This window comes from Rhea pennata, chromosome 7, assembly GCF_028389875.1.
Source record: "Rhea pennata isolate bPtePen1 chromosome 7, bPtePen1.pri, whole genome shotgun sequence".
Classification (NCBI taxonomy): domain Eukaryota; kingdom Metazoa; phylum Chordata; class Aves; order Rheiformes; family Rheidae; genus Rhea; species Rhea pennata.
In genome coordinates this window covers 9,218,459-9,240,300 of record NC_084669.1, presented here as the reverse complement: position 1 = coordinate 9,240,300, position 21,842 = coordinate 9,218,459, and the positions used below count along the sequence as shown (strand labels likewise).

Below are 21,842 nucleotides of genomic sequence, written 5' to 3'. Positions count from 1 at the left end.
CTTTATGCACTAATGTTCTCAGCAACAAGTACTTCTCCTCTTTAAACTTCATGCTAAAAGCTTTAAGTTTCTCTTCCTTATTCTCTCCTGTGGGACTTTCTACCCTTGATGAAGGATGTAGAGTTGTCATCCTTCATGATCACAAGTTAGATTCCAAAAGTCGTAATCATCCACACCAGGATATTATAACATTTCTGCCCTTTTAATTTGTATTCTGGTGTTAAAGCATTTCAGGCTTGTATCTTCCCATGTTTTGTATTTCAAGGACTAGAAATATACTTTTGTATACAAAAACACAAAAACTTAAGAAAAATCAAGCAACTTAATAATGCTAAAGGTAGGTTTAATAACCTAACTGAAAAGCTGGCAAACGCAACCACCTTATTTTTAAGATAATTACAAACCCGGAGAATTTTTATATACAGAAGGTACTTTAATTCAGTCATTCAGGTCATCAGGAGGCCCTATAGGATTTCCTGGCATTCGGGAAGCGACACACTAGATACATTACCTTGTTCACAGGCAAAGTTTCAGAAATATTACTTGAAAAGCAATAATTTTTAAATAGTGCACTGGAAACCTTCTACAAGAGTGTCCTCATATTTAAACTTTCGATCCGATGATACTGAGCTATTAATAACACAAAATACCCAGTAGCTGGTTTGCAGCCTTCCCCTGTCACCACTGAAGGAATCTGAGCAGATCAAAGGTCAAAGAACTAATGATTTAAAACACATTCCAGTCAGTTGATACAGTGTCTGCTTACATGACCTTAACTTCTTCCCAATCCTTGAAGGGAGGAAGATTCATTTCAAAGTCAAAGATTACAATGCATCCCAAGATCTAAATTTAGGAATTCTTCTTCCCACTCAGTCAAGCCCTTTGAAGTACAGATGATGTAGCATTACAAAAGTAATAATATAATTGAAACAGGCATGTGCCCGGAACCTAAACATACCATAAAGGATGTCCACTATTTTAAACGCTGTTATCACACATATTACCTTACCTTGCTAAGATAATGCAGCATATCTCTACGGGTACTAGAAACAAGCTATGTAAACTTTTACCTTGTTATGAGCAAAGCTTAAAGCTTGTTCAGTTAAGCAATACGCCGTGTACTGAAACCAGCATTCCCCTCTAATCCAACAGGTGAATCACAGGCTGCTTTATTGCTAAGTCTTACTATAGTAATTTACTAGCATCAAAGTTTCCTCTCCTACCACCTGCAATAGGGTAAAATGAATTGTAATCAACTGACAATGATAGAAGATTACCATTGATAACAGATCACTATTAGATCATCATCTAAACTGAGATACTAAAATCTCTGCTACAGCATATCATAATTAAGGGCCTGATCCCACACACATTTACATATGTAACAGACCCAGTGTTAGCCCTTCCAGAAAAGTTATTCACATGCATGAATGTTTACAAGAACAAATCTTTACTTCTTTATAAACCGTTCATTCATTCTTGTTATTGTTAGTGATTATTAAAGACAAAAAGTAAAACAAAGATGTCTCCAGCTCAGTGTCTTCTCCTTCCAGCCACGTCATCTAACCCTCCTTTCACTCAGCCTGCTTCTTCCCTTACCAGGTGACCACCAATAATTTGGTACAGTAAGATCTGCATACTTTTAGTGTAATAGAAACGAAAATCTAAAATCAGTTTATTGAAAATGGAGATTAATGAATAATGAGACAAAGCAAAATCCATTTAAACTTGTATATGTAACCCAAGATGGTGTAATGCCTTAGCAAGGCAAGTGATTTTTGTTATAGAACAGAACAAAACAACTGCTTTAAAGAGTGCTACCGGCATTGCACTCCTAAAGGTCTTTTAGCTCCCCCTCTTCCACCCTGCTCCCCATCCATCTACCATTCTCTCCTTAACTGCAGCTTGCAATCAGCTGCTGACTGCCTGAGATTCTTTGCCTATCAAGGGGCCTGCAGAGCTCACCTTCTGCAGGATAAGCACCACCATTTTCAGCTCTTTGCTCCTTTATTAGTTCTTATCTTGAGCCACAAATAGAACTAGCCAGCCTTGCTAGGCAGATAGGAAAAAAGAGCTGTACAGATTTGGTTCTCAATGGGCATGAAATAACCACTGGCTGCATATTATCCTGAGGGTACGGGAACACATCAATTGCTAGAGGTTTTACTTGTCATCTTTGCCAGGAAGCAGTTACTCTGCTCCAAGATAAATTCCAGAGACAGATGCAACACCAAACTACAGGGAAAGAAAGTTGTCTGATCACAGCATGCGACACACAATCATGTACTGAGATGGCTTATGCAGCATGGAGCCCTAAGTCCCTTGTTCCTGCAGTGCAACAACCACCATTTGCATGCATGCCAGACAATCAAAAGAGTGCCTATAAATCTCATCAAATATAATCCACAGTATGATGTAAACAAAGTTGACAGCACGCATGACAATCAAAGCAAGGAATCCCACATACAGCAAAATTTCGGAAAACAGATTAATCTCACTGAAACCCTGCTATTACACCACTAGTGTGACAGCTGTATGAGAAAACAGATTTTTCTCACATCTCCACTAGACTATCAAAGTCTCTAAGTAAAAGCTTAAATGTTTTTAGCAGGTATGACAGCCATCAGACAAGTATGAGTTTGTACAGGTCTTTCACACTGTAAATGTATGAGCTAAAGCATCAAAAGCATACTTCAGTATATGGAAAAGATGACGACAACCAAACCTTCTGTAGATGTAGGAGGTTTGATTCCCAATGAAATCTGTTCTCAATATCAGCAGTCTTTTCCCCTGGCTAAAAACATACTGCATAAGCTAAGCGCACCTAACTCCATCTCCTGTTGAGTAGCAGTCACGTCAAATCAAAAATTCATTAGACTACGAGAAAAAAAATGCTTACTTGAACAGCTGTGTCCTTGGACTTCTATGGTCAATATGGTAAATAAAAAAAACATACAACATTAGTAAATAACTATATGGTATAATAAAAACTGCATTCACTTAAACATGAGAGGTAAACAACAAACAAGTTCTGCAGCTCTACCTGAAATGAGTTAGAAGTTGCAACCCAGGACTTGGAGCAAAGCACACGCGTTCTTCCTTCCTCTCAAAGTCAAATGAATATACACAAGAAGACACTCACTTGCTGGCAAGTTCAGTTACTAAGGCATAGACTGAATGAGTAGCAAAGAGAAAAGTCTCCTTAAGATCCAGCAGCGGCCCTTACTTCAAATTGTAGTACACACATTCTACAAACAGGAGGAAGCTGCACTCCGTCACCCTCCTTCCAACCAGCAAGCAAATGACACGCAGTTACCTTCCACAAACTCAACATTTCTGTAACAAGCTAATGCTAAACTCCAGTCTAATGTACATCAAGAGAGACGTATTTTTATAGCTCTCCCTTCTCTGGTGATCTTCATCGAATCAATCATGAGATCGACCATATTACAGAATACTAAACTGTCAGCAGTTTGGAAGTATCTCCATAAACACAAGCCACAATGAGTTTAGATTCTGCCCCCCAAAAATCTGCAACATATTAAAACCAGTCTTGCAACAGAATAGTCAAAGCACAAGGGCAGTTCAGAATTAAATAACCAATAAAATAAAATAAAATAAAATAAAAGAAGAAATTAGATCCCAAGGAAATGGGAAGATTGATCTGTTGCATTCAGCAGGAGAATTCCAGAGCTCTCTCCCATCTGCTGCCCTTAAACCATTGGTAGGTCCTAGGCATGTGGTTTACAGCCTAGCCTGAATTATTATTCTCCTTCGTGACTCTAAAGGTTTCAGCTGGTCCGCCATCATATTTACACTAGTTTCTTCTGTAAATTGAGATCACTACCCACTACAGCAGGAACAGTAAAAGAAAACTTGCTGCTGTCTTTGAACTGCTTTGGAATTTTAACACGCTAAGTACGGCTCAAAATACAGTAACTGTAATACAGAAAGACATACACATTAGCCTAAGAGTTTCACCTATAGCACAGGTATTGTTCCTCCATGCCTACCACAATAAGCTTTTACCAGTTCAATTTGACACACCAGTCTCCCGGAGAAAGTTAAGTATCTTTTAAGCTTATATACCTATTTATCTTAAAGTGCATTATGCAACAGAAACATAGAAGCCACATTATCATAGCATTTCATAAATTTAACTTATATAGTCTTTACTATCAGAGCATGTAACAGCTCTAATCACTGAGGAGGACAAAGGTGTGACAAACAGAAAAACAAAAGACTTTTGTTCAGAAGTGCTTAAAATTTAATATCATATACAACTTGTTGTAATACATCTAGTTGACTTCATACGTTAAGCAGATACAGTATTAACTACTGTTATAGATGCCTGATGATAGAGCCTGACCTTAACTAAAAATTTGAAACCCACAAATTTTAGAATGGGACCCTGAATCATGATCATAATGGAAATTTACCTGCACCCTTAAATGACTGATATACTAAATTTCATAAAAACATGTATATATATTCAGATGGACATAGCAAGTACACCTCTCATTCAAGCCCCACAGTGGTATAAGTAGTTATGTGTTTGATCCTTTTTCATGCCTTTGCATAGGAAACATTCAATATGGAAAGAAAGGCAAATTACACATCAAAACTGCATCCAGTGGGTATTGATAAAGAATGCTGGTGGTTGCTCTCATCTACGTGACACAAAAATGGCTCAAGAAATGATGCTTTCTTGTGGGTTATCACTAATTTTCTGTTGCATTTATTTATTTTGGAAGAGAAAGCACAGAGCAGAAAATCAAGCTGCCATTAACAACATTTGAGAAGCAGATATTTCTACAATATTCTTGCAGCTTCCTGGCTCTATTTATTACGTGAATCACCATCTGTATTGGTAAGGGGTATGCTCTTTTAGCTGAGGACCTGCTTTGGGTTATCATAATAAACACTTCAGCCAAGCACAACTCCCCAAAGCACAAAATTCCAAGGAAGTACCTCGCAATAGGCCACTTACGAACATTAAGACCATGACAGAACTCTTTGCCGTAAGGATTTCAAGGAAACCCATGAAGTGGAAGAACAGTTACTATTAAGGCAGCCAAAACCTTTTCAAAAAAGTAGAAGATAAAGAATTTTGGAATTCAAGCAAAATAAAGCATCTTCATTCAAAATATCTAATGTGTAGAAAATTTTAGGAAACAAATCGGAGTTCCAGGGCAAAGATATCCTGATAATTCTCTGCAAGCCTCCTATCATCATGCCGAATGACAAGTTAAAAAACATCATTTAACTATACGGAAGACAGATATGGAAGCACTGAAATGTCAACTTTCATCTTATAATTTATGGTAGGGACTGAGAATAATTATTAAATACTCTTTTCTCCACACTCCTTTTGAATTGCCACAAAATAAAAGATTACTATCGAATAAGAAATGTGTTCACCTGTGGACATTTCCAAGTAAGTCTCAGAGGAACAACTTTATTCCACGGTGAAAAAGAGTATTATTTATATAGATACGTAAACGTCCAAACATCCATGCGCAAGCTCATGAGTTTTTATGAGACATATCATCGGGGACTTGATTGGTACAACTTTTGTCAGATTCTAGCCATTCATTTTTTGACATGCATATAATGCGAATAAGTCTTGAAAGATTTTTTTTTGGTAGCACAGAAAAATAGGTATTTCTAATTTCTGCTATGTCTTAATTGTTTAGGAAGCAGCAGCATGGAACAGAGTACGAACTACAAATGGCCAGAAACAACAGTAAAGTAGTAGATATTTCCAGGGTATGTTACTCTTGCAATGCATTGTTATAATATACACTAATTTTACTGGTCCCACATGCATCTGGACCATGAAAAAGAAAACTGAAAAAAACAGAGATTTCATTTGAGGCACTTTTCAAAGTCTGGATCTGCAACGTACTGGATAGATTCAGATTTCCAGAAAACATGATTTACATTTTTCAAGTAAAGGAATGCATGAAGTCTTTTGTACACACTCTGCATGTAAGTGTGAGGCAGCAAAATGCCAGAATTACATATGTGACACCAGCAGATCTGAATCAGTTGTAATATCTAATTATAGCAGATCTAGATACCCACTGAAGACAACATTTCTCAACTCACTATACTATGACACCTCTTTTAACCTAAACAGGGAAAATCTAGGGTCCTGCAAGGCTTTTTTTTTTTTTTTTTTTTTTTTTTTAACACAACAAGAGCAAAGCTCTGGCAGTAATCTTCTGCACCATAAAATTTATTTAGGAGTTATATATATTTATTTTATATATATATATATATATATATATATATGCACACACATGTATGTGTATATGTAATATATATATCATATATATAATACATATACAAGAAACATCGCTGTTTCTTGAACTTGGGCAGAATCGGACTACTGGAACAAGAAAAGAAATTTTTTTCTACCACTCAGCTTAAAAGCTCCCGCTCAGCTTTTTCTCAGAGTCACAGTGTCAGTGTAGCTGGTACAGATGTCCCTTGTCACCTGCTTCTTCTCCTTTTGTAATGATTAACTGACCTTCTCTCTCAGAGAATGTGTCTCTCCGAACACGTATGGCTAGGTCTTCAGCCTCCCCCCTCAGCTCAAATTCCTCAGCTAGCACGCTAGCACATTTTTCTTAGATGTCAGTATCCAACAGCTTTTGAATACAGACGCTTACTATTCAGTCACTAATTCAGTTAAAAGGAGCTTAATTTTCATAGCTATCCCTACTGAAGTGTAATGGTTGCACTTACCAATTTCAAAAACATTTATACAAATCCATAAAAAGTACTTAGAACAAAAACAATGAAAAGACAGAATTTTCTTACAAATTCTTATGCCATATTCTTTTCTACTATATCACACAATACAATCTGAAGATATCTTATTCACATACATGAAAATAATAGAAAATATAAACAACACAATTAATTTGAAGCCCAAGTACATTACCTACACAGGATTTCTGGGTGAATACTAGGGCTATACTTGCTCTTCCTACCTTCTGTAACTCTATATAAAGCAATTCATTTTGGGTGTTCAGTGCTGTTCCATTGCTTCCCCAATAAACAGACTAAATCGTAGAAGCAGTCACATCCTAAATATGGCATAACTGACCACTCAGCAGAAATGTGAAACTTTTTACATAGAACTGTATGAAGCAAAAACAAAAATTAAAATTAAAAGGAATAAAAATAAAAACATTGAAAGAGGCAAGATTTCTTCCTCTCATGTCTTTGAGGTATAATTATCTATTGTTAGCCTGCACCCAGTGAATGGTCGAATAAAGAATACATATGTAAGCATTCAAAGTAGAATGTGCTATTTTGAGTCTTTCTGTAGTGGCCAATTTATATCAAACAACAAGAATCAAATGTTTCACATAGTTTTTCTTTTCAATATTAAAATATAGACGTTTATACAGAGTTTGTTCTGCATGGCATTGAACAGCGTATAATCTGTACCTTCCCCACCCACAAAACCAAAATATATTGAACAATGAGAATATCTTCTAATTGGCAGATTACAGGAAGCTTGACCTCTCATAAGTGACTCACTGGTTTATTCACACAAATTGACTCACAACAGATGAACGTCAAGGTGTTACCTTTGCAGGTGAAGCATTTGATGTGAAAATGTCTGGCCTGAACACGGAGTACTTCACCTTTACATGGCTCCCCACATTTATGGCAGTGGATGACTGGCTTTTCAGAGGGGTGGTGAGGCTCCTGAGGATGAGCCACTGCAAAACAAAAAATATGACTTAAACAAAAAGAGGATCTTCTCCTATGCATAAATCTATTCACAGTCATTTTTAGTTACAATACACATTATTTAGGCTTTAGGCTCATCTAACAAGTCACAAACTTTTTTTAAATACAGTCTTTCAGTAAAGCGATAGTTTAAGCCATGCACATCAACTACTGTCTCTTTCCATTGAGGCTATCATGCACAGGAAAGAAAAGGAAAAATTCCCTCCAAAGTTTCAGTGCCATGAACTGTTATAGACTGTACACATTTCTTTCAAACAATATGACTGTGTGTAAACCATTCAATAAGCACAAAAGGCAGAAAGAACTGAATTATTTTAACCCAAGAACAAATACAACCCAAGCAAAAAGAATAAAGTAATTCCAAATCGTGATTTGGGAAACCAGACTAACCAAGCAGCCTAAATTTACATGCAAATGACAATACCAAAACTACAACCATCTCCTCTCTATTACAGCATGCTTAGCACAGGAAAAGCATGCCTGAAAAGAAAATAAAACCAATTTATTTTTTCTATACCAATAAACTTCAACAGAAACAACTTTCTAAAAGTAAATTAGAGATTTTATGAACAGACAGAAATGACCAAAGCATCCGCAGAGTAACCAGGGAGACAGGATTCAGGTACTAGTAAACAATCAGCTATCCCATAGGCCTGCATAGACCTTGGGTAGGAACAGGAAAGATGTCTCAGTTTTACTGTATATTTTATTGTGGTAATAAAAGCTTTATGGCTCCACACGACTTCTGGAAAGAAGCACTGAACAAGCTGTCCTCCTTGTTGTACTTCTTGCAAACTAGAGATACTCATCAGAACATGGTAACATACCTTGCTGCTTGCTCCTGGCCTGTGAAAGACTGACTGCTGATACACCTACCCCATTCTCACTATCACTAGGAATCATCTCCATTTTCATATCTCAGCTTTGCCTGGAGCTCTGTTTTTCCTACCTTTTCTAGTGCCCTTTCCTGATTTCTGGCACTGCCCCGAAGAGAATTATGCTGTCTTTCAGGTTACTGCTTATGTAGCAACAGAACAGATACCTCACTCATATTTGCTGCATCAGTTTCTTCCCTTCCCTCAATAAATTTCTAGGAAAAAAACACATAATTCCATGAAGTTCTTCTATCTTACAATCCTCTACATATGCCTTAATGAAGAAATGTTGCAATCATTCTGCATTATATACATTAAATACAAGAATAATAATAAAAAACTAATATGAGTTAAGGGGAATAAATGCACCAAACACAGTGTACAGTGAGTATGCCAGTCAGTAATTTCTGCTGTTAAATCAGCCAAACTAATGTGGCAGCTGCTGTTTTTTTCACTCCCTCTCCCTCCTCAAGATCTTCAGAAAAAATTCCTGTATTTATCTACTCAAATATGAAGTTTTGTAGAGCTCCTCCTCCAGTATCTCAATTCAGCTATTTCCCTTGAGCAGTAATTCAGTCCATATGAGTAAGCAGAAAGCAGCTGGTAATGCCAACTAATATTTTAATTAGCAGTTCTTTCTAAATACGGTCCCTAGAAATGCATTGCCTTGAGTGAACCTCATCTAATCTGCAATGTAATACTATTTCTGGAGTGAAAGAGCAGGGTATTGATCATTCAAGCAAGACCAGTAACTATTAATTTGTAACCAAGGAAACACACTATTTATGTAGCAAGAAAAAAAAAAAGGTACAAACATACAAGCAACTGCTGATAAGTTAAATTATTATGAGGAAAATTTCCTCCTAGACCCAGACAGCCTGAAACCAGCCTGATCCCAAGGCCACTGAACAAACATAAGGTAACCGAATAGTTAAAATTGCTCATATGCGGAATTGGACAGAGGGTTTGGACAAATGCTCCCTAGAACTTAGATGGCACAGAGCGAAATATGTACCCTGCGACAGTCTGCTTTCTCAAGCTCACCTATAAAGGATGTCCTGAGATACTCTGCATGTCAGCATTTAGATTTTGAAAAAGACAAGTTTTTGCTCTTTACTGGAAGTAAATAAATGGTTTCAAGATGGTCCAATGATGCTAGTTCTTTCAAGTTCTGCCTTTACAGCCATTTAAATGACTATAAATACTGTCTGCTGTTATTTCCAGACTGATCTCTCTAGTGAAGCTAATTACGGTCCTTGACTTACTGGCATCAATTTGGCATTGTAGGTCAAAGCTTAGTAATCAACTTTTGTTCTTCTGCAGTTACTTATAAGCCTTTGGATATATGCGTTACACAGTAAGGCTCTTCAGTGACAGAGGTGACTCTTTATAGCCAGCAGTGAAGACAGAACAGGGAATTAAATAGGAAGAGAAATACCCTTACAAGCAACTCTTCTTAAAAGTTTCTGACTGAAGTCTAGTCAGTTTACTGGACGTGTAAATTGTGGGCTGCTTTCAGTCTAAAAACTCTGAGCAAGGATTTCAGCTACAATCTAGGCTTGTCTCCTTACGGGCTATTCACATCTGGACCCAGGCTGTGTATTTCAGGCTCTGGACCCAGGCCGTGTATTTCAGGCTCTGCCTGCACCAACCCTACCTACATCAATTGCATGCTGGAGCGTTTATTCTCAGGCATCACCCACTAGCAGGAATGGTGCAACTCCAAATCAGGACTGACGCAACATTCGATCCAGCCAGTGTAATTAGAGACCACAGACATGACATCAGTTTAGGATCTGAATAACCTAGGTTCCAATCCCTGCTCCACAACAGAAATCCTGGCTCTTTGGATGGCAAACTCTTACCTCTAAAGGACTAAAGTCAAACAGTAAAGTTCAACTGAGTCCCTCAGTCTGTATCCTATATGCTTAAAATTAGGTTATCTGAAAATGTCTTCAGTTTCTCTGTCTTAAGTGTCCCTGGCTGTAAAACAGGTATAACAGCACCTTATTGTGAGAATAAATACAGATTACAAAGTTCCCATGCACTAGGGGGAAAGGACTCACGTAAGCACCTTAGACAGTAAGCTAGTCATGATGTTTATGTATACTGTGTCCTCCACATTTCTGGAAGGAAATTTATTGGAATGTGAGTGAATGGTAGAACACTTGAAGAGTTGTGTCAGCTTTCATGAAGTCTCAAACCCAAATATATTAACGAATCATGACTACCAATGTGCATATTAAAATGACTGAGAAAAGCTACGTCTTAATGATAATCTATTCTCAAGTGAGCTATAGCTCTAAGAGTGGTGCCGGCCAGTTCAAGCTTCCTCAGCCTTGTGTTATGGTGATAGACCCAGATTATCAAAATCTGAATCAGGTTATAGTCTGCTGTTCAGAAGTGTTAATCTACTTTAGTGAATATCTATGTAGAAATTGATGAAAATAATTTTATCTAGAAGGAAAAAAACATTTCCTTTCCATCTACACTAGCTAGAAGCAAACCCATATGATTAGTCTTTAGGATACAACACAGTATTAGATTTCTCAAACTATTTCTTTTCCCCTCCAAATTAAAAGAACATAAAATAACTACTTTTGGAGGCAAAGATGCCACGAGAGCAATGCACCCTTGGTTCAGTGCTGGGGCTCACAATTGCCTTCTTATCGTAAAGTGCATACTTACTGCCCAGGTAGTGTAATATAAACACAATTGGAAGTATTTACCAATTCCAGCATACTGATACCTACTGAGACTTGTCTACATACAAATCATGCCAGAGTAATTAGAGATGTGATTTTGTATCACTTTAGTCCAATCACTATAACAAGTCACATGGATTCTTTCGTAAAAATTAAACACAATGCATCTGTCTAGCTCACATCAGCACATCAGTACAGATACTCACTAACATAATATAACTAGCTTTAAATAAATATCATTTCCTCAAAAGCATCCAGGCCACTCCTACTGAACTGTTTTTTAATCTAGCTCTAGTTAAATTAGTGCAATGTCTATGTTTAAACAAACCTCAAGGGATGCTGGAAGCAGGTATACAGAACAAAGAAAGATATGACAATTTCTTTGAATTTTTCATGTTTATTCCTCCAGCATTTTTCAAGATTAACTATCACAACAATGGTACTTAGAGAAGTCTAAGTTGTTACAGTCTTTACAATTTTGCAGAGACTAACTACAAGAGATCACCAATAAAACATTTTCATAGTTTCAAGTTGCTTTCTAACAGTTTTAACTTGCAATATTGCTGAGACTTACCCAAGGACTTTTTTTGGTTGTTTAAATGAAGAATAAAATCTGTAGTCATAGATAAACGAAGAACAACTTTTCAAGAAAGGCTAAGTTAAAACTTCCACTCTTGCTTACAAGACCAGGTTAACTGAATAATCAACACTTCCTTCAATTCATTTGAGTTTCTAATAAGACAAATACACGGCCCATTAAATATCTCATTTACCCAAAATAGAATGGACAGTCACTGGGACAACTAAGAAGCCTGGATTGCATTGCTTCATTCTGAAAATCAATAGTGCTTTTCTAAAAGGAAGACAAAAGTCCTTGTCACTGGAGTCTTGTTTTGTACTAACCTCACTGCACAGGTATATCATCATGATTCACAGCACTCTTTGCATTTCATTGTGAATCATGCAATACTGATTTCATTACATTCTGAATCTCTACTACACTGATGTAAATTCAAAGCTGCTGCAGGGACTTGAGAGGACTCATTACTGCATTTTATTGAAACATGTCAAAATGGTCCCAGATCTGCAGAGAGAAAAGAAAGCTTTAAAAAAAAAAAAAAAAGACACAGAAGTTCATATTCACATGACGAATCTAAAGTAAAACTAAAGAATTCATTTGCCATGCAAAGTTTAAATCTGTAATGTCAGTGCTGCATTCTGAAGAGCAGATCATCATACAAAGCTTTTACAGTAATTACATGCCTTGTTGTCTCAGTCGAAAGAAGGACCTCAGCACTCACATCAAATCTTTCTGAAATGGAAATTACAGCTGTTACCTCAGGAGTACCAGCTCTTGAATAGAAGAAATGAAATAAAATAAAAACTGCGGCCTCCCTTATTGATTATTTTCTGTCTGAACCTGACCTGAATGCAGATCTGGTGGGAAGCCAAAGACCCAAGCTAAGGGAATGCTGAGCACACTGCAGTGTCTCTGGCAAGGCTCCATGTCTTTGCTGCAAGCCACAAGATACTTTGCCTCTTACTGCAAGCCAGAAAGAAGCTTCTGGGAAACGCCTTGCTAGGTGGGGTCATAGCAAAATATGTTGTGCTTCTCCCAACTGATGGAAAAAGCAGCTTCCTCTAAATTTAAACAGGAGAAGGATATGGGCTACTGTTCTTTAAAAGGTGAATTTTGTAGTTTTCATATTTGCATGCTCAGCCTCACAAATAAAATTAGAGCTATGCTCAGCTAACTCTAACCATATAGTAGCAAACATAATTTTTAATCGCATGCTAAGATTTACAATTTTTATGACTGCTACCTCCACAACTTCTGGGCTTTTTTGCATAGAACTTCACAGATACACATTTGTATCTTAAGAGGGCAGAGGGCACTCTGAAAGCACTCAGCTCTTCTGAGCACTCTTCTTCAAATGGCTGCTGTGTAAAAAATAATCACTTTCAGCTGAAAATTGCACTATTAGGAAGGAAAAATAAAGCAAAGATTTAAGTGTGCAACTGTTGTGTGAGTTTTTTGCTACATTATGCTTTCCCACCCTCATTCCTTCTGACTTCCTGGAATTAAGGGAAGAGGACAGTGGTAGGCATTGCCAAAGCACTTAATGCAACCGAATTCTCCTTTAGCCAGCAGTGCGCTCTGCCCTCTCTCCATAACATCTGAAATGGCTTTGTAGACCATCATTTTCTCAGATATTTACACATATAAAGGAAATGAATATTCCTTTACAATGGATTTGACAGAATCACAATTGTAACAAGTCTCAAAACAGAAACCTAGCTACTCTTGTGCTACAACAACACTCCGTTGTGTTGTACTTAACACTAACCTTAGTGTTAATCTCTATCTTAAAGCTGAAACACAGGTCCTTCAGGAAAATATTGACTATAGTTGTTATTATTCAAGAGTAAACCGTTACTGAATACTGTTTCAATTCAGTCTCTCTGAGCACTGCAGGACTCACTAGTCGTCAGTCCACAAAAACAGCTATTTATCGGTATCTGATAGTGAAAAGAAGGTATTATGGACAGTTAGTGGAGTGGCACCTAGTTACTGTCTTCCGTTCAGGCCTCTTTAGGGAAACAGCAGGTGAGAAGAGGGAACAGTCTGTTTAAAATTAATTTACAGGCTTTGAAAACTTTAAATTTTTAAAAACAAAATTCCTCGAGTCTCTGATGTTGTCAAGCAGCTGTCCTAAAACTCCAGCTGGGCAGCTGGCTGCTTAGGACAAGACAGAAGTAGGCAGGTAAGCAGTATGCACATGACAACAAGCGGTGAAAAACTGTTCTGGGATGAAACGCACTAGAGAGACTCCAGAGACTGAGGTTCAACAACCAGGTCTGGAGTACTGCTTAATCTCTACGTCCTCCTTATAAAGGGAAGAGAAAGAGTAACCATCTTCCGTCCTTCGTGTTTCTCACAGAGGTGAGTGTCTGTAAACTCTGGTTTGTAAAGCCTGGCTGGCTATAGCCTGTAAACTCTTTGGGAATATCTCATTTATAAGTATACTGGAGTCTTGAGGTATTACTGAAATATCTATTAAAAAGAATGGGTGAAAATATAGTGTCATTCTGCTTATCTGCCGATTCAGTTCTAGAATCTTAATCCTGTGAGAATCCTATGGCTAAGGTGTCCAAATATTGATGGAGAGTAAAATCAACCCTTTCCCCTATCAGAAACAGATGGAGAAGTTACTGAAGGCACTAGCCAAAGGTATCAGACAGGGACCCTCAGGAATCCCAGGACACCCTGGGAGGAGACACTCCCACAAAGAGACACCAGCAAGCTTCATGCCTACAGCTGTATGAAAACCTGAAGGCAAAATCCTAGACAGTAGCTTACTCATGCTATTGCCATTCAACTCATATCTGAAGAGTCACATTTTAAGATGTTCCCTCACTGTAAATAAATTATCTATATTACTTCTACAGACTGCCAATTCGGCTTAAAACTAATATAAGAGACTTTACATATAACTATAGTAGCTGTCTTTAAAAAGCATGTGTTGGAGGGGAAACCCTGAAACTTATTTCTATTTGTCATGATTTTAAAACGTATGTTTTTACTTCCTGATGTTTTCCACAAAATGGTTTGTCTCCCATTACAGTTAGCAAACTGCTGGAAACAGTGGACACTGAGAGGCAGGACAGCAGTAACAACCAGATGACAGTAGGACAGTACGTTTTGCTGCAGTAAAAAGCAGTGTCCTAATCATGGTGATACATGTGCACATATGTACCAGCATACTTCCTGGCCAATGCATTCCTACTGACAGGGCAAGGTACTCACTTCTCTGCACCTTGTTAATCTTCCCTCGTTTCTGCAGGTCTTATGTAGGGTGACGCTTAGAGCTTAGCAAGCAGGAGAGTCCAAGAAAGAAGGCTGACTACATGAGTTTGCTCGGTGTGTGAGCGTGTGTATTATTTTTAAATAAAAAAGGCATAATTGAAATATTTTCTTAAATATTTGTAAATGTCCGTACACATGGATAGAGCAGGTACAAGCAGCAGGACGAAATAAAAGAAAGAGACAAGTGTTAGGTAATTAACAATTATAACTTGAAATAATAAACTGAGAAGAATCCAATGTTATTTACAAACAAAACCAAAAAGGTTTATTTCAAATACTTACATGGAAGTAAAATGGCTAGAGAGAATAATGAGCTTTCAAACATAACAGGGGGAAAAAAAAATCACATTTCAGATGCATTCTAAAACTCTGGGGAAAAAAAAAGCTCATTTTCTCTGTATTTTGCATGCTGTTTCCTATCCTCGCCTCGTGTCTCTTCTGTTATCTAAAGCTTTGATACTGCAATCAATTCCAAATAGAACAGCCTGCAAGAGCTGGACCTTAGGTCTTGCACATGAACAGTTCAATATTAACAGAAATAGTCAATACTAGCACCTGCTTGATCCTATCTGAAACCTGATTATCTTCTACACTATATACAAAATGCTGTGTGCTAGCTGTGATTGGAATAAACATGCTTGTGGATCCTGGTTAACAGTATTTTTTATAATGATGAGAGATTAAGAAAATTTGGTTACATTTACTTAAGAGTTACAATCTCATCTGGACTCATTAACAATCACACCACATGTTTTGAGCTTAAGCACATGCTTTTGCTAACTCAGCACTACAGTACATTTAAACTGCAGAAGTATTATCCAGCCCATGGGCCAAATCCTTGGCTATTCTACACACAAGTGGAACAGCTACATTATGCTGTTCCCAATACAAAAGCATAGAGGCAACATTAAAAGAATTTAATGTTCTCTAAAGTTGCAGTAGTACTGTCCTTCATTTTCTGAGCAACAACAAATTTCACCATACCCCTTCACTCATTGTAGGCTAAAAGACAGGGGCCTTACGCATTTGCCTTTGGCCACCTGCTATGAGTTCACAGCCAGTGAACCAAAAGTGCATTCCATAACATGGCCTACATTATAGAAACAAAAAGCCCCGACAAAATTACTCTGATTATTTCTATTTGTTACATGATAAACATTGATTGCCAGATAGGATATAAAAAAATTACTATTCTTTCAAAGAAGAGTTAATGAACAACTTGTTAACTAAGTATGATTAGGTGTTGCTTGAAGCAGGAACAGGAAAAGCAATAGGCCATTTGTAAACCATTTTCAGTAACAGAAAGGCACTGATCTTGCAACGAAGCAAGCAGCAAGCAAGACCTGCTGTGAAGCAGACTACATTGGAACAGACGTTGGCTAAGCAAAGATAGTCCGTGAATTAAAAACTACATTCATTACTCAATGTGATTGTTAACTGACCGGTTACTTGGTAAGTACTTAGTAAACCAGAGGGCAAACAAAGTGAATTTAGTCTGCCATATTTCTACAGTAGTACAGTGTAATTTTTCATGAAACAGATCATGATACAAATTGAGTGATAAAAGGCAGTGAACTCAGGCTGTCTAATGTAATACAGTGAGAGCACCCTTATTTATCTTCACCACATCAGGAAGGAGTTCTCTGCATTTACTTACACAACTGATTTACTAAAAAGACAGTATTTCAAGATAATTCACTCTTCAAAACTCCTGACTGGAGGTTTGGAGAATCACAGCAAGTGTGTGTTTCTCACACCTAAAATCCGCACATCTGTAGCACACACCAATCATACCAGCCTTGTAAGTGGTAAAATCATTTTGTTCAATATACTCCATCAATATATTATGCACACAAAAAACCTACTCATTATCTCAAAAAAGTCCCTTTCACCTAACACAGGACAAGGATAATTAGAAATTCAAGAGCCTTTATTAGCACTCTGAGCAACCATCTCAGACACATCACTTACTGTTTTGAGGAAGATTTAAGTATGGACATAGAATAAAAAGAAGCGTCAGATTATTCGCTCCAGATTCTCAAGGTAGCTGCATAAAAGTAAGTTGCTGAAGTTAGCTGAAAACACAATTGCTTTTTCCACAGAGAATGAAAAATCTGTTTTTGATGAGCAGTGTTTAACCATTAGAGGACTAAAACATCAACCAGGCTTACAGTTACCTTAACAGCAATTTTATCCACCTATGGATTTTAGCCCTCAACAGCAATAAACTTATATCCAAGTTCCTCTATACTTTCTTTTTTTAAGCTGCCAAAGGAATTTATAGTGTGAAAGGAAATACTTTGACCTACCTCAGAACACAACTTAAGTATGCTGATTTTAAAAAATGGTTATGAAATGAACAATGAACATCACTGACTTCCTTTAATACACTGGTCTCTCAAATAACTTTGGTATCTTTGCAGTGACATGTCATTGCTGTAGTTTGGTGTGTGCATCAAAAATAGGTGAAAGCCTTCATGGAAATATGAAGGACATAAAGAAGGTCCACTGAAACAAAATATGTAGTATAATCTTCCTCAGTTACATCCAGCAACCAAACCAACGGTCTGCAGCCATAGATTTTTTTTTTTTTTTAATCATCTTCATCATACTTAGAACTTCTTCTTCAACTAAGGATACTCTATGTCCATCATTCTGCACTTCCCCTACCTCATGCATTGCCAACGATTTAACTCCACGGAGTCAAACTAAACTAAAACTGAAGAGAAGCACACTCTGAGCAACGCAACTCTCCAAGTTGTTTCTGACTCCCTGGATGGCCTTCTATGCACAGAGCTGATAAAACACACATTTCACAGGTCCTGACCTGTGATTAATTGCCCTTCTTGACACCCAGATCTTATGAATACTTGCAGCAGAAAACTCAATCCCTTAACATATATTATTTCCACAATGAATAATGGTGAGCTCTGAAAGCCTATCAACTTTTAATGCTATAATGTAAACAGATTACTATAGAGAAAATATTGATGACCAATACATTAGTCCTGAATATAGTCTGTTCTCCTAGTCAGCACTTCAGGTAGTGGATAGCAAGCAGACTATCTCAAATACATCAATGTCACTTTGAGATGTCCTTGGAGAAAGAAAAAATACAAATGTAATTGCTTTTTTTGTTTGAATAAACAAGCAACTTATATCAATTCTTGTTCAACACTATAGTAAAAAGAATATAGTTCTCACTGTTCTGTAAAGTTTTCTTTGTATTTGGATCACTTCTTTAATGTGGCATCACTTTAAAATCCTGCTTCTGTACCAGACCCTAAACTAATACATAAATCCAAGTACTGCCATATGAATTACAACAACAACCTCGATATGGCATTAACAGCACTGGGAACAATGCTGTTAAGGGAGCTAGCCTGTTGACACTGTTTACAGGACGTCAAATTAGGTTCCTGCACAGCATACAAGCATTAAAACTTCACTTCTAAACAGTTAGTATTACTCAATTTGATCCTTATTCTAGCATTTACTCCTCATTTTGCAGCTTTGAGGAGATTCCTCAGCTTCCCTGTTTCTGCTTCTCTGTCTATAAATAATGAAATATAATAACAGATAACATACGCCATTGAGGTATACAAGGAATCAAACGTTTCTGGATTGACAGCATTTTATAATAAATTCATATAGAAGTTATTATCATTTCTCTCATTTTTGTCTTACAAGAGGGCAGCTAACATGCAACACAAAGCAACTGACATTAACAAAATATGTGACTTTGCTACAAAAACATCATACAGCCCCCAAAACTGGAGTCTGAGACAGCACTGATGCACTTCCTTAAATTTAATCCCAGTAATTCAATTAGACTTAAGGACATCCTCTGCTGAACAGAATAGTCTTAAGACAATGCTTAAGTGTTCTCCTAAAGCCAGGCCCCTAGTGAGTCTGAAAACTATCCAGGCTAACCCAAGGCAAAGATTAGCCACCCTTTAGGGGGATATTGACTGTTCTACAGGTGGGGAACCAACTCTACTACAAACAATCCTTTTTAGATTCATTATGGACATGAGGGAAACCAGGCATAAACAAATCCTGTTCTACAGGTTCTCCCACCCAAAAGACACAGCATATTTTGCTTAACCGAACTCAGTCTTTTCCCCTACTATACATTAATTATCCACAAAAAGGACCCCTGACTCTTATAAAGGGGCAGGCCAAAATATTATCCTAAATGCAAGTACTTTCCTACCACACTTTCTAGCTCCCCTCAGAAGAATATTTCTTTGCCTCAGCTTAATATATTTTAAACGGGTGCAATTTACTACAGAAAGACTCTATTACAGAAAGTGCCAGTACCTTTAAAACTCTTGTCTGCTGAATCCCCTCTCAAGAAATTCACAATGCAATTTGCACTCTACTCATTTTACCTGTTTTGGAAGGAGGAGCAGCTTAAAGGCTCCTACCACTATCTGAACCACAAATTCTGTGGATCCCAAATTTAATGACTAAAATCATTAGACCCTTTCATCCAGTGAGATAAATGGCAAAAGCTCTCCATGTTTCTCAGTATAAAACAGCTGCCATCATCTCTTGACAGTACTAGCATTTACATACACTGGGATTCAAGGAAGGCATGGAATTCCACTAGTGGGAAACACAGGAAGCCATCAGGCACGGCAGGACTGCAAAGTGTGCTTGCCCAGCCCTTGGGATTGCAATATTCATAGTTCAATGGGAATTAAGTGCGATTTAGAAAAAAACACAATCTTAGCAAACATTCAGTGCCTGAGCTGATTATCTTCTTGGTTATTTTGTTTTTTTTTCAGAACTAGTGCTGCACATCATAGCTGCAATTTGAAATATAATACTAAAAATAAATTTATAAAGAGAAAGTAGAAAACAAGCAACATCATGTATTTGCCAACAAAAAAGTAATTATTTTACAGGTGTTTTGTCTTAATAAAGTAATAAAATGTTTATAAGATCTCTCTCATACTCTAGCATTTTTTTTTGTCAAGTGGTAGTATTTAAAAGCCAAGACTAAGATTTGTGATAGTTGTGACACAAAGTTAACGAAACTCTCTGCTCCAAAGACCTTCTAATTCAAATTATCAAGGCAGATAAAAGGAATGTTCTTATCTTCATTTTACATATTAACTAACAAAAGGAGAGATCGGATTACTTCCCCAAAGTCACCTTAAGAGTCTAGCACAGCTATAACTGTTCTCTAGTTTAGTTCTTAACTACAAGACTATCTTTTAACCTCTACTACAATATACATATTTATAAAATGCCTTTTTTTGTGGCTTCTACAAGGCAGCACATTGACTCAATCAAAGCAAAACCCAAAAAGCCCAGCCCCCAAAATAAGCTGTCAAGCAGAAATAAATTTAAAATAAATAAAAGCAAAAAAAAAAAAAAGATAGAAAACTCCCTAATCCTCCCCTGACAAAATCTGATTGCACAATCTCACCATGCGCTCCAAATGCAACAGACTTGGATACCTTCCCAGGTTACCTGGGGATAAAAGTTCTGAAGTCATGAGTTTAGATTATATTTCATCAATGTCCATGACATCCAGACAGTGTCAAGACCCATATCCCATGTTTCAAAATTTTCTGGATTCACACTGGAAACCAACCTTCGGACTGGAAGTACACCCATCACGAGAGATACGGTTTTCCAGATGAGACACTTTCTCATTAACAGACAGCTAACATCTTGCATGGTTTTCAAGGCTAATCCTATCTAAAGTAATTCTGTTTATTTCAAAGTCTGAACTCTACTGGCTCTTGGGATACGTGAACAAAAGAGAAGGAAAGACTGGAGCTACTGCAAGCATAAAGAGAGTTTTCTTGGTCATAAGTTTAAGGGATATTGGTATCTTGTCAATAGGTATAAAAGCAGCAACAGAGGACTAAATCTCTCTCTGAAGCAGTTTACTAGACCAGAAGCCAAATAATATAGGAAATGTTGTCAACATTTGAGTGAAATATATTTAACATTTTCTGTGTTGCATATTGGGCAACTGAAACCAACTGAAAATCCATACTGACATTTGTAAGAATATGCAAATGCAACCTAGCTTACTGCAGCTTGATACCCAGTAGGTGCCAGAATCTATCCATCAGGAGAAGCAGTAACTGAAGAACAGAAATTGTAAAGTTTCTGGATCCACTTCCTTATCCCAAAAGCTCCTTCTGAAACTCTCCTCTTTCCTCCTCTTATTCGTCCAAGCATGAAGGAGTCTCACATCAACCAGTATCAGCCCACTTCTGTGAGTTTGCCCATGTGTGACCCCACCCAAGATTTTACCGCATATAGAGATGATTTCCCAATATGCTTTGATAGACTAGCAGGCTTGTCTGATCAACTGATCAAGAAATCAAGAATCAGGACTAAATCCTCAGCTACTGTAAACTAATGGGGATCGAAATAAAGCTACAACAATCTATGCCATTAGACAACGTGATTTTCAACACAGATGCACTAAGCATGAACATGCTACAAAACCTGTGTTTTAAATCACAGAAAATAGATAATGCATACGTAAACTTTTTTTTGTTACATGATATAGAGGGCAGGCTGTCCTTGGATGCAACACAGTAACGATAATTTAGCTGAGTAACCAGATAATAAGGGCTCATAATTGGA

General features: G+C 37.3%; 1 protein-coding gene across 12 annotated transcripts in view; it reads right to left on the bottom strand.

The window, feature by feature from the left end:
* The window catches only part of ABLIM1 (actin binding LIM protein 1), a 216,306-nt gene that overhangs the window by 112,310 nt on the left and 82,154 nt on the right, over positions 1-21,842 (bottom strand). For all 12 annotated transcript variants that reach the window (XM_062580665.1, XM_062580670.1, XM_062580669.1 and 9 more), the window contains one exon: positions 7,608-7,742. In XM_062580665.1, the coding sequence (XP_062436649.1) occupies positions 7,608-7,742 (135 nt within the window). Of the gene's footprint in view, positions 1-7,607; positions 7,743-21,842 lie in introns of those variants that run through there.